The sequence below is a fragment of the Schistocerca gregaria genome, unplaced genomic scaffold (genome assembly GCF_023897955.1).
Source record: "Schistocerca gregaria isolate iqSchGreg1 unplaced genomic scaffold, iqSchGreg1.2 ptg000461l, whole genome shotgun sequence".
Lineage (NCBI taxonomy): Eukaryota > Metazoa > Arthropoda > Insecta > Orthoptera > Acrididae > Schistocerca > Schistocerca gregaria.
In genome coordinates this window covers 69,146-81,934 of record NW_026061879.1, presented here as the reverse complement: position 1 = coordinate 81,934, position 12,789 = coordinate 69,146, and the positions used below count along the sequence as shown (strand labels likewise).

Here is a 12,789-nt window from a genome sequence, read left to right as displayed (position 1 = left end):
ACTGATGTTCATCTGTCAGTGAATAAGTTATATGTAAATTGAAAGTGGAGGGAGGTAGAAGGAAGGAAAGGGGAGCTGCATTGGTATATTACGCAGAATCAGCGGCAACAAGTGAAAAATGTGTATCGGACCAGGATTCAAACGCGGGATCTCCTGCTTGCTGGGCAGGTGAGTTAGCCACTGTGCCATCAGAGACACAGTGTTATTGCAACTGCGTGGACTATCTCGGCACACCTCATGGATCTCTCTTGAATTCCATTGTGTAAATGCTTGCAAGAAATGAATGATTGTATGATGAAAATTTTCACCTGTCGAATGGAATATGTGTGCACTCTTCCACATGTGTTGTTTCATATCATGATGCAGCTGTGTACTTATGGCTACATTTTTGAGTGATAAAAAGGGAGTGTCATTTACCTTCAAGACACCTGTTTTGCACTTTGTTGCCCTTCATAGACATTAATTGATTTAAGGAATAGAATCCATGTTAATGTTTCGTTTTTTTTCCTTAGTCAGCAGCAGTATCCCATCCCCAAATATGAGAGCGCCTTTCAGAATAATTAATTAAATATTAAAAACAGTAATAAATTTCTGTAGTTGATATACAGTCATGGATTGAATTGCTATTACTTGTCGTAATTGACACAGTTACAGTTAATGGAATTCAATGGTAATTTTGATGTTTCATCCTTCTTTATAGGATAATACAACAAATTTCGCAGATATTATACCTGAAAGTCAGCAGGCTGTGGAAATATTCCATCAAACTCTTGGCATTTATGAAGCCCTCATGGCATATACAATATCTTTATGGAAGGAAAACTCTAGCAATTGTCAGAGATTATCAAACCTTTTTAAGGGCTATCACAGGTTGATTGAATTTGCAAAGGTAAAAACTAAAATATTGCTTATAATAATGTTATAGTTACGCAAGTGGATGAATTACATAGATTTATATAAGAATTTATTAATCAGTCAGCTTGCAAACCACGAAAGAAAGATAAGGATGCAGATTCTCTGAAAGGAAAGTTAGCGGGGAAGCCACTGAAATTACCTTCAACACTTATGGATTTTGAAACTGTCAACAAACTACAGGCACTGCTGAGCAGGTATGTATATTTCTCATTTTTTCACATTTTGTATTGATGATACAGTTCGAGATGAATTCTGGAACTTAGGATGTAATGGGCTGCATGTCTAGTTTCTGCAGTTTCGTCTGATGACCGTATTGATAATATCCAGACAGTGTTTCAGTGATAGAAGAATGATGGCATTCATGCTCTAGCCCATAATAGATTCCTGTCCTAGCCATCAGCAGATAAAGTCAATGTTAAAGGGGCAAGACTGCTCCTCACCCCCACCACCTTTCCTTCCACAAGTGGAGCAGTTGCTGGGGTATTGCCAAATTGTCTTAAGTCGAAATTGTGGAATTTGGATTTGTGCTCTGTATCTGTCAGGCACAGAAGTAATTTTTATCATCATTACTTGACAGTAATCTACATTTTGAAACCATTAATACTAACAAATATTTGTGAACCTTTGTTGAAAATTCTGACATTCCCAAGTGAGATCACATGCAGAGTTTAACTTGGACAATGGCCTTGAGTGATTTTAATGGCAAGGAATCATTTGCACAATATTTAAAAGAGAACACTTTAATTAAATACATTCCCATACAGCATACTCAACACGTTGACTCCCACGAGGTTGCCGCCAGCTGCATCAGAGACATATGGCCTTGTGGCGAAACCTCCACCACTAAGTGTATGGCAGTCAACATGTTAGGAAGACTAACCAAGAGACAGATCAAAGAGTAGTTACTACAATGCTACATGCAAAGACAAGGAAGATACATATTACCATAATGTACAATCCATAACAACACTTCAAAGATCAGTAGTTAATTTTAAAGATTCTTCCTTAGTTAGTTTTCGTCTTAATTCTTCAAACACTTAACAAGTTAGTAGTTTAGTCAGTATTTTTATTTCACATTCCCTAGATCTAGATGGTGAGTGAATCCCAAAGGTACGGAATGTGCCAAAATGTAACTAACATAAGTGCAATAAGAGATACAATATAAATAATATATAAAATAAAGAACATATGTCAAGATAACAGGAAATTCACCAGCAAACTGATTTGAGAGCTCTCAACATGTTGTGCCAATTTTTGTGATGTGTATTATTGAATGAATATTTTGGTAATATCAGTATGTTTATGGCATTTCATTTTTTGCTGTCATAACCATTCTTCAACATGAATGTGGCAGCTTGATTGTCAATACACACTTCTTTTTGTTGACTCAAACCTGATACTTCAAGATCTTCTCCAAAGTATCATATCCCACTTACAATGTCTATTATTGCAGATGAGGAACATCTCATTATTGAATTGCAGTTTGGACTAGCTACATTAATAGTTTAGACATGCATTTACTACTACAGCAATATTAGTTTATCTGTAGCTAGAGGATAATGTATATTATCGTGAGAAAATATGTTGCAACATCATCATTCGCCAATGCTAAGTTACAATATTCAGTTTTATGAAAATATCAGTTTTCAGGTGCAATTACCAGTTTTGTATAACTTATGTATTTTGTAGAACTGTTAATTAAATATTTTCTAATCAATAGTTATTGTCAGTTGTGTTCTTTATGTATAAACAAGTTGAAAATGTTTCAATTTAGTGCCTTGTATTGCAGTTTCTGTGGCAGTAAACATTTGAATCTGTCATAATATTATAGAAAGGATAAATTGCTGTTCACCATAAAAAGGAGACACAAAGTCGCAGATAAGCACAACAAAGAGACTGGTGTGTTTACTACTTTAAAAGACCACCTTGCAGCTGAAAGCTCAAATGTATAGCGATCTTTTTGTTGTGCCTGCCTGTAACTCAATGTCCCCTCTGTGTGGTGAGTAGCAGTCTTATCCTTTTTTGTAATATTCTCGCTGATTTTCCATTGTTTGAATGTATCATAAAATCTTCACTAGTTGACATGGCAGATCAAATAATTTGTCTTTACTTGCCTTGTGAGCATATTATTTCATAAATAAATTTAATTCCTTTCCATAAATGAAGTTACCTTCCATAAGTTATTTTTATTTTCTTTCATAATTAATTTTTTCTCCATGAAATAAACTCTTTATTAATAAATAAGTTGAAAATGGTTAACCCTTTGACTGCTGGGGACATGTTAACTCGTCATGCCTCGCCATTCCCCTGGTGCACCTGACATGCATAAGTGCGGTCCTTGGGTCTTTCCTACAGTGCTAAGGATGTGTTGATGCGTACCATGCCACTGGCCTTTCCACCGCTAGGGACGAGTTGAGGTGCGCTGAGTCACAGGTCCATTCCGCTCTTCCAGTAGCTGTTCAGTGGTCTGACTGTATAGTTTGGGAGTGCATATATGTTTGTTGCTGTGTTCCCTCTTTGCAGAATTTGACTTCAATTCCTGTGTTTTCATCAGTTTTCTTGTTTACTATGTGAGAAATGTCCTGTCGCTGTGGTTGCACAGATAAACAAATCCTGGATATGCTCACTAAGAGTGACAATGAGTGTGAATTATCTGACATTGCTAGCAGTGATGAGTCTTCAACGGGGAATCAGAGGAATCAGAAAATGACGGTGAAACAATTCGGAAAATATCGAGCTTAAGTGACACATTTGACTGGAAAGAAACTGATTTCCAGGTGTTAAACAATTACTTCGAAGACTTGAGTTCAGGACACAAATGTCAGTTAGATACAGACCCAAGCATTCTTTCATTTTTTTTAAAAATATTTATGTCACAAGAACTGTTGCAGTTTATTGCAGATGAGACAAATCGTTTTTATGCTTACACCAGAGAAAATACTACAGAATCTGTAAATTCTCTAGCGTCAAAAGTGGGAAGTCACTGGATTTGAACAAATGTATTGTTTTGTTGCTATTTGCATTCTAATGGTGCAAGTTAAGAAGTTAAAATTAAGTGATTATTGGTCCAGAGGTGCACTTTTGAACCCACCAGTTTTCAGCGAAATTATGTCCCAAGACTGTTTTTGTCCACTTCTGAGAATGTTACACTTCAGTAATAACTCTGCAAGTACTGGAGGCTACAGTCTATTTAAAATTGCGACGATTGTTGACAAAGTTCGTAAGACTTTGTGTAATTCATTTCGCCCACATCACAAGCTTTGTATAGACAATTTTCAAAGGATGATCATCTTTTAAGCAATTTATTCCAACCAAGACATTTGTACTGTGTGACTGTCAGAGTGGGTATATTTAGGATTTTATAGTATATACAGGCACAACAAAAGACATTGGGTTCCACAATTTGGGAAAAAGTGGCGATGTAGTGGCAACTCTTATGGCTTAGTAGTTGGATCAGGGTTATATTCTATATGTTGATAAGTGGCAGTCCAGGCCGGACCTGTTCCTCTGGCTTCTCAGCCATGAAAGAGCTGCATGTGGCACTGTTAGTAAGAATAGGTGCAACATGCCAAAACTGCAGAAGAAATTAAAACGAGGAGAAATTGAGTTTAAGTCCACTGACAAGGTCTTTGCTATCAAGTGGTGCGATAAGAGAGAGGTGTGCACGTTGACCACGAGTCATAGAGGGTTGAAACAGAGAAGACTGACAGAAATACTTGCGAAAAAATAAAGAAACCGCACTACATTGTAGATTACAAACTCGAGTATGGGTGCAGTTGACCATTGTAACCTTTCACTGAGCTCAGTGGGTTCAGTGCGTAAGACTGTGAAATGGTACAAGAAACTATTTTTTCACATTCTGGATTTGTGCATTCTAAATGCTTATGCTCTCCACCGGTCGGTAACAGGGCGAAAAATGGCATTCACAGAGTTTCAACTTCCTCTTGTAAGGGAGATTGTGGGAAAATCTGCTACAGAACAGAAAAAAGCTGGCAGGTTAAGGTGCTAAGATGACGAAAATCCTCTGCGATTCACAGGCAGACATTTTCCAGCTGTTATCATGAGTGAACATTTGCAGAAAAGTACACTAATAGGCAGATGTGTGGTTTGCACGATATAGAAAGTGCAAAGCTTCAAATGTTCCATTATATTTTGTACCCTGCTTTGAGACTTATCATACAAAGAAGCATTACTAATCATTAGGAACTAAATCTGAGAAAATTTATTGACATTTCTGAATGAATTACTAAAAAAAAAAGCAAAAATGGGGGAAAAAAATCTATTCTTAACTTCGTCATTGCCGGTCCAAAGCCCAGATCAAAAGGAAGGATGGGGAAATAGATGCAACAGGTGAAGAATTATTCAAACACAGCAAGACTTCTTCATACGTAGCAGTTTACTGGCAAATGAACGGACTTGGTGATTGAGATGGCGCAATATCTGCACTGTGAGAAATGTAATTACGCTGAGTACAAATGTGCCAGTATAACAAAACCCATATATTAATCTACATGCAATACATTTAAATTATTAACACGTAACATGGACAGTTATATTCTTTTATCCTTAGTTGTACAAATATAGATCACTGTCGATCCACTTGTACAAAACCTGTTTTCCATAACTGATTTAACCGCCTTTGATCAATGAGAAACAACATGCCAAAGTCTGTTCTCAGCGCGATTTTTCTTGCTTCTTTGCCTATGTTGTTAGCCAATATTGGAAATTAAACTCATTGTTCTGGGGAGGGTGAGGTGCTTAAAATTTGCTGTTTGAATGAGACAGGCTTTGAAGCATTAAAAATCAACATCTTTTTGACTAATTGTGGATTATTGGAAAATAGCAAGGGAATAAAAAATTTTATTCCTTATCGTTGTGCTGTCAATCTAGTGCACTCTAAATTTCATTTTCATCATGCGTTCTCTCTACTAGATAGGCGAATCTGAAGTTTATATTGTTTAGGGCCTGATTTATGCACCCACCTTTCATTCCAGTTAAACAGCTTGGTATGTTTTCCAGACTATAGTTTTTTAGCAAAATCAGAATGAATATACCTCATTTTTGCAAAATCTTCAATTTTGAACTTAATTAATTCAGTACTGGAAAGTGCTATGGAAATGAAACTTTATATTTAAGAACCTTGTGTTGTTAGGTTACTACTCGCCAAGTTTCACGTTCGTCTTGGCATTAGTTGAGAAGACGCAGGAAGCCAAACATTGAAATTTTTTCGGGTGCCTATTTTTTTGGCCTGCTCATCTGCAATTTTCTGGCTCAATATGGCTAGTAAAATTCTTTTCATTATTACTCTTAAGAGAACCTATAAAGTTGTACAAGATGACCAAATTTGATTTCTTTACAAACATTATTCCCGAGATATTACAGCTCGAAGTCGCCAAAAATTCACGCTGGCTCTGCACGAGTCGTCATCAGTCAAGAAGTATTCAGCACAGGGCGGGTTGGGCGGCGTGGGCTGACCCAGTGCCGGCGCTGCTCCGAGAGACAAGCATGCAGTGCGGGTAGCCAGATTACACCGCATTCCGCGGCACCGCAGCATGCCAAGCAGATGGTGTGCATCCAGCAGTCAAAGGGTTAAATTTGATACCTTATATTACAAGATTAACAAAGGCACATACAGTAGACTTTATATGTAGTTTCGTACGTGGGTGATGAAGATACTGTGTCATTCATTAGTGGTAACTCAAATGAGCTTTTACCAGTTGAGTCTGGAAGTGAAACAAAGTGAGCAAGGAAGCTGCCAGGCATAGATGTGCAGTGTACTATGAAAAATGAAGTCTGGGCGTGGGCAAGAGCGAGCTATATAGACCTTATAGGTTTTAGACGTAAAATGACACCATTATCAATGATTTTTCAGTTTAATTTTTGTTGCAATGCCAGTTGCTAAACATAGATAAAAATTGTATGTAATTTATATTGTACACTGTGGGTAATACGTGAAAGTGTATAATGAATAAATGGTAAAGGTAAAGAAACTTTAGGAAGACTGAGCCTCGTTGGTTGTACATAACACACAATTTCAGCTGCATTTAACTTTTCTTCAGCTCTTGAAAACCATTGGCAACAAACATGATTTGTAGTAGGGGCCATGATCTGCTGTAAAACAGTCACAGCGTGCTGCTATGAGTTGCCATGGCACCACGGCCCTTTCAATGAAAATATGTCCAAGAGTTGTATTTACTTCTTGTGGCTCAAAGAAGAAATTTCCTGAGAGTTGTTGACAACTCAAATGGCAGCCAATGTGTTAAAAGATACGGCATATTTAAATTACGTCCAGCAATTGTCACTAAAAAATTCTCATATTAAAAATATCATCAGAAAAGACATTTTACAAATTCCGTGGGTTTTATCTTTTTTTCGAATAAAGCTTTTACTCAAATACCTGTCTGTTGCAATGTATAACTGTGCAAACTGCCTCAAAATCATCAGAAATGCCATTTTTTCAAGTGGACTGTTGTAATATTGCCTACATGAGGGATGAACTTGGTCACTTTCAGAGGTGCAGTGATTTTCACTACTGCTACACAATACTTGAAAAGAACAGCTCGTCTCGAACCTTCAGACTGATTTCACAGTAGCACAAGAAGTGTTAATAGTTTCACGTACTGCAGTCTACAGGAATAAGGTCAGATCTAGACCATCAGTCTGGATTACAATCAGGCCTTCCAAATCAGTGAATAGACCCAAGAGATGTTGCAAATCTGATTGCTTCATTCTAGCTGTGTCCAACAACTTCATTACTTTGGAGGCTGAGGACAAAAGCATTAAGGTATCCCAGAAGTTAAGAAGTAGTCTGACAGCATTGTGTCTGAGTTGTTAGACACTGAACTGGCTTCTAACAATTCAATTAATTAGAACACTCTGAATAAGCACTACTTTATTAATTACAACAAGACTTGTCTTTGCTCACAAGGCTCAGCTATAGCTATGAGACTGCACACGTTGACTCGCTGTTCAGATCATACTAAATGAGCCACTATTACGGAGTACTGAATTGACAAAAGTTCAGAATGACCTTACTGTGGCTTACTGCAGTCACTGATAATGTTAGTGCACAAGCACAGACCACAGGGAGGGAGGGGTGGGGGGTGGGGGGAGAAGTCTTTTCACTCCCTGATGATTGACACATTCTGTGTTGTGAGTGGTCAGCACGACGACATTACTCTGACTGGAACCTCCTGGAAGCGGGCAGAATCCGACCTCGAATAGAATGCCTCCTGTTGTCTGGCAACACAGCAGAGGCACTGTGGCGGCACTATGGAATTACGGGAGGCACAGCTCTTCCTAGCACCTCATTGGTGCCTCATAATACCAGTTTGCCGTGCAGTATCTCTGCATTAGTCGATACTTTCTGCGCCACTCTCGACACCCGATGACAATACATTCCTCACTCCCAAACATCTGCCCTGGCATCAGGTACGGAGGTAGGACATGATGGTGGAAAGGGGAGGGGGGAGTGCCAATGCAATTGCAGAGGTAGAAGCCGAAATGTCAGTCAGCACCGAGCATCCACCCACAGCCTGGCATGCACCCTGCGCATGGCTGGAGATACCGACTAGGAAACCAACTAAAAGGCGTGCATTGGCGATTGTAGAACAGGGGCAGACAATATGACAGGTAGGCTGCTGGAGACAATTTATGGGTGTTCCTTGGCTTCTGACCGGGTGCGATCCTGTTGCTGGCTGTGTCATAGGCTAGCAGCACAACTGCAACACTGATGACAGTGCCAGGTCAATGGCCATGGGCATCTCCTATTGTGAGGAAGACCATGCTGCCAGAGGCGACATCTGCAACTGCGACAGTGGCTAGTGCATGCCCTGACTGAGTGATGGTATGTGTACAAAAAAGTGGGTGGCAGATTTTCAGAGTCGATTGGCTGTAGCTGCTTCCGATGCTGCCTGTGCAACCCCCGGTTGGACCATGGATGACAAAAGTGAAACACGATGATACCTCAGACACCACACTCCGTTCCCTTCTAAGACCCCTGCTAAACACACGAACGAACATTGGTTGCTGAGGTCGAAACTGTGACTCGAAGGAGTGGCACGAGGTCTCTGCGGTGGACGTAGCAAGTGAAGCAGAGTCCTGCGACATCAATCATGAAGTAGCTCCGCTGGTGACTTTCAATCTTTGGGCAGGGAGTGATACAATGTCAGAAATACTCTTGAGCCTGGTCCCATCTGTGGGTGACTCACAACTTGTCAGTCTGTGCTTTGAAGGTCCTTGTGAAGTGTTCGGCTTTACAATTTGACTGCTGATGGAGGGCACTGTCAGGACATACTGAATACTATTGTCTGCACAGAACTCTTCAAACTCCGGAGACATGAACTACTACTCATTAACCGACACTATCACCTCAGGTGAGCCTTCAGTGCAGAAGATCGACGTAATGTCTTGTACTATCTTGACTGATGTGGTAGTCTTCATTGTAACAACAAAGGGAAACTTGCTGTTGGTGTCGACAAACACTAGCCAGTGTATGTTACAGTATGGCTGAGCAAAATCTATGTGCAAGCATTGCTAAGTCCCATCAGGACATCGCCTCTCAAAGTACTGCTGTAGGGGAGTGTACCGATATTCTGCAAAAATTGCTCATTGTGAAGTGATGGCCTCTATTTGTGCATCCATTCCTGGCCATGTACAATGGGATCTTGCAATTGCTTGGTGCAGTCAATACACCAATGTTCTTGGTACATCAACTGAAGAACATGTGACTAGAGGGACTGAGGGTCCATGACTCTTGCATCGCCACTTTTGCTGTACATCAGGAGGGTGCTCATCTGTATAGAGATGGCATACCGATTAACAAAGTAGTGAAGAACCACTGATGGTGGGTCTCCTTAAGACTCCACAGCTACCCACGACAAACAAACTCGAGCACCATCTGAAAAGTTGGCCCGATGTCATCTCCTGTGCCACACAGCAGAAGGTGACTGGAAAATCTTCCAAACATCAGATTTCTTCTGAATCGATGTGATGACAAGGGTCTTTAGAGGACTGTAGGAAGCCTCAACAGGAGGTCGGCATTGGAGTGTTTGGTGATGGGCTGATGTGACAACTTGTACAGGTAATTGGACAAGTGAACAGACCACTGTTGTAACTTATGCAGTGTTTGTACTGGAGCAGGCTAGGAGGTCCCGAACAGAGCCATAAATGATCTGTGTTCTGTAACTAGAGAAAATCGGCAGCCGTGCAGGTATTGATGGAAGTGTGTGACCCCTTAAATGATAGTCAATACCTCCTTTTCTAGTTAGCTGTAGTTGTTTTGGACCTTGGTCAATGTCTGAAAGACAAACCAAGTTGGCCTGTCATTGGAGCCTTGTCGGTGTAATAACTTTGCATTGGTGCCATAAGATGAGGTGTTACTGCAAGAATGACAGTTTTGCTGGGGTTGAAGTGGACCAGATGCTGATCACTTGTGCAGCTTTCAGCCACTGGAAAGCATTCTTGCATTTGGACTGACCACACGAACAGAAGTGCCGCAACCTGAGCAGCATTTGGGATAAAATGAATGTAATACATTAGCTTTCCTATTACAGCTTACTATTCTGATACATTGTTTGGTGCAGGCAAGTCACAAATGGCCACTAAGGAGGAAAGTGATGTATACATGCCATGCACATTAATCACGTGGCCAGGATACTCAATTTCAACGAGACAGAAGGAAAACTTAGAACAGTTGCACATCAATCCTGCTTCATACAACACTTAAAACAATGCCTCTAAATTTTGTAAGTGTTCTCCTGCAGTACGACCAGAGACAACTATATCATGTAAATATATAGAACAAGAAGGTACTTGTGACATCAGTTGCTCAAGGTACCTTTGGAAAATAGCTGGGGTAGAAGTGCTACTGAATGATAACTGCCTTGTGTGTGTTGTTCACAAAAATCTTGTTGGACTCCTCATCTAAAGGCAGTTGCAGGTAAGTGTCCTTGAGATCAATTTTTGAAAAGAAATGACCCTGACTTGATTTCTCAGGGCAGGGCAACGGAAAAGAATCAACAACAGTTTGTGGTTTGACACTTGATTTTAAGTCTGCACAGAGTCTCAACCTGCCCGACAGTTTAGTAAGGGTCACCTGGGGAGATGCCCATTGGCTGGCTGACAATGGTTTGATGACACAACTGTCCTGCAACTGCTACAACACTGTGACAACCCAGTCCCGTAATGCATAAGGGACAGGACGAGTACAAAAAAACATGGGCTGCGCATTGTCTTTCAATGTCATACGGGCCTTGAACCCTTGGGCCTTGATTAAACTACCATCTAGTAGAGGTCTGTACTGGTCACATATTGCATTAATATAGGCCACAACCCTGGACGAATTAATCTGTAATACCCTAACGTGAACTGAAAGTGTGAAAAGGTCAAAGCTCTCCATTCCAAAAATGTTAGTAGACTCGCGACAGCATAACACGTGAAATAACACTGTTTTAGAAGTAACATGGAATGTGGCTGGTAAAATGCACACTCCAAGCATTCAAATAAGTTGTTCATTGTATCTTGACAATGAGCAATGTGGTTGCTGAGGCTGTGGGGTACTTAATCACACGTATATAGTGCAGTGCAATGTAACAGTAGCACCAGTATTTAACTGGAAACTAACACACTCAAATAAACATAAAACGTACTGGATTGCCAAATTGATAAGATCAGAGTTTGTATCCCAGCAATCAGATGAAACAGCAACGGAATCAGTGGACCAATGTGCAGCATACCCAACATACACCTCATTAGAGTCACTCTCTGACATGGAATGTGGAAGCTGACTCTCACCATCTGTATTTAAACATATCGACTGGATTTGGTGTTGTTTGTCACATGTGAAACTCTTGGCTTTGCGACACGGGCATTGTGCTCTATCGTGTGTTTGAGAGCATCACAGGCAGGACTTCTGCTATTGCGTGGGATGCACCACATTCTGACAGTGAGACTAGTTCCCACATGACCTAGATGTCGGGTGACGTCTGACCTGAATGAGTGGGGTTGGCCCCTGAACTGTCTTACTCAATGACAGATCTTGTAGGTACTTCAAAAACATGCTCAGTTACACCGATATATGTCCTGTGACTCAGTAATTAACAATACTTTACTGAAGTCAGGGTTTGGATGCTTTAGTAAGGCTGCACGAATACGGGAATCGGACACGTTCTGAGTAATCACATCTCTCATCATAATGGCACTATTACTTAACCCATAGGAACACTGAAAGTGACATTTTCTAGTAACGCCACAAAGTTCTATTCCCCACTGTTTGTAGGACTGGCTTGGCCGCTGTTTTAATCCGAAAAACTTATAACATGCAGCCACTAGATGCACTTCTGATTTAAAATGATTTGACAGTTTGTCATTTAACTCATCATAGGGGATTTCACGGAGGTTGGCAATGTGGAAACAGTTTTTCTACCAACTAGAATACATCTGAGCCAGCCTAAAATGGGGAGAAAATGGTAAATACTCTGGTTACCTGTTATGCTGTAGATGTTGAAATGCTCCATCAATGGCATAACACATCAGCCCAGTCTTGGCTTTGTGCCAGAAACTCTCTGAATTCAGGTGTTTGAAGAATTTGTTGAGTTGTTTCCAATTGAAAAGGTAGGGGTGGCGGTCGTCGTGCTGCCACAATTTCTCGAAGTGCTTGTAATAATTGTTCAATCCTTTGTCCTTGCAGTTGTTTAGCTTGCATTAAAGACACATCCGGAAGAGACACAGTGAACACTCAATATAATGACACACACAACAGAAATTAGCATTAGTTACACAATATGCCACAGGGAGCTAATCGCAAGCTGCGTCCTTGGTGTCCCTTTCCTTGTTGTGTCTGACTTTCTGGACACTGAAGCGGCTGGTAATAAT

The 12,789-nt window shown here is 40.4% G+C and overlaps 1 protein-coding gene across 1 annotated transcript in view; it reads left to right on the top strand.

Moving 5' to 3' along the window:
• LOC126313022 (Fanconi anemia group I protein-like) overlaps positions 1-12,789 on the top strand; it is a 219,071-nt gene that overhangs the window by 144,421 nt on the left and 61,861 nt on the right. Inside the window, exons 14-15 of the mRNA XM_049992250.1 lie at positions 701-889; positions 976-1,109. Coding sequence (XP_049848207.1) covers positions 701-889; positions 976-1,109 — 323 coding nt within the window. The remainder of the gene's footprint in view (positions 1-700; positions 890-975; positions 1,110-12,789) is intronic.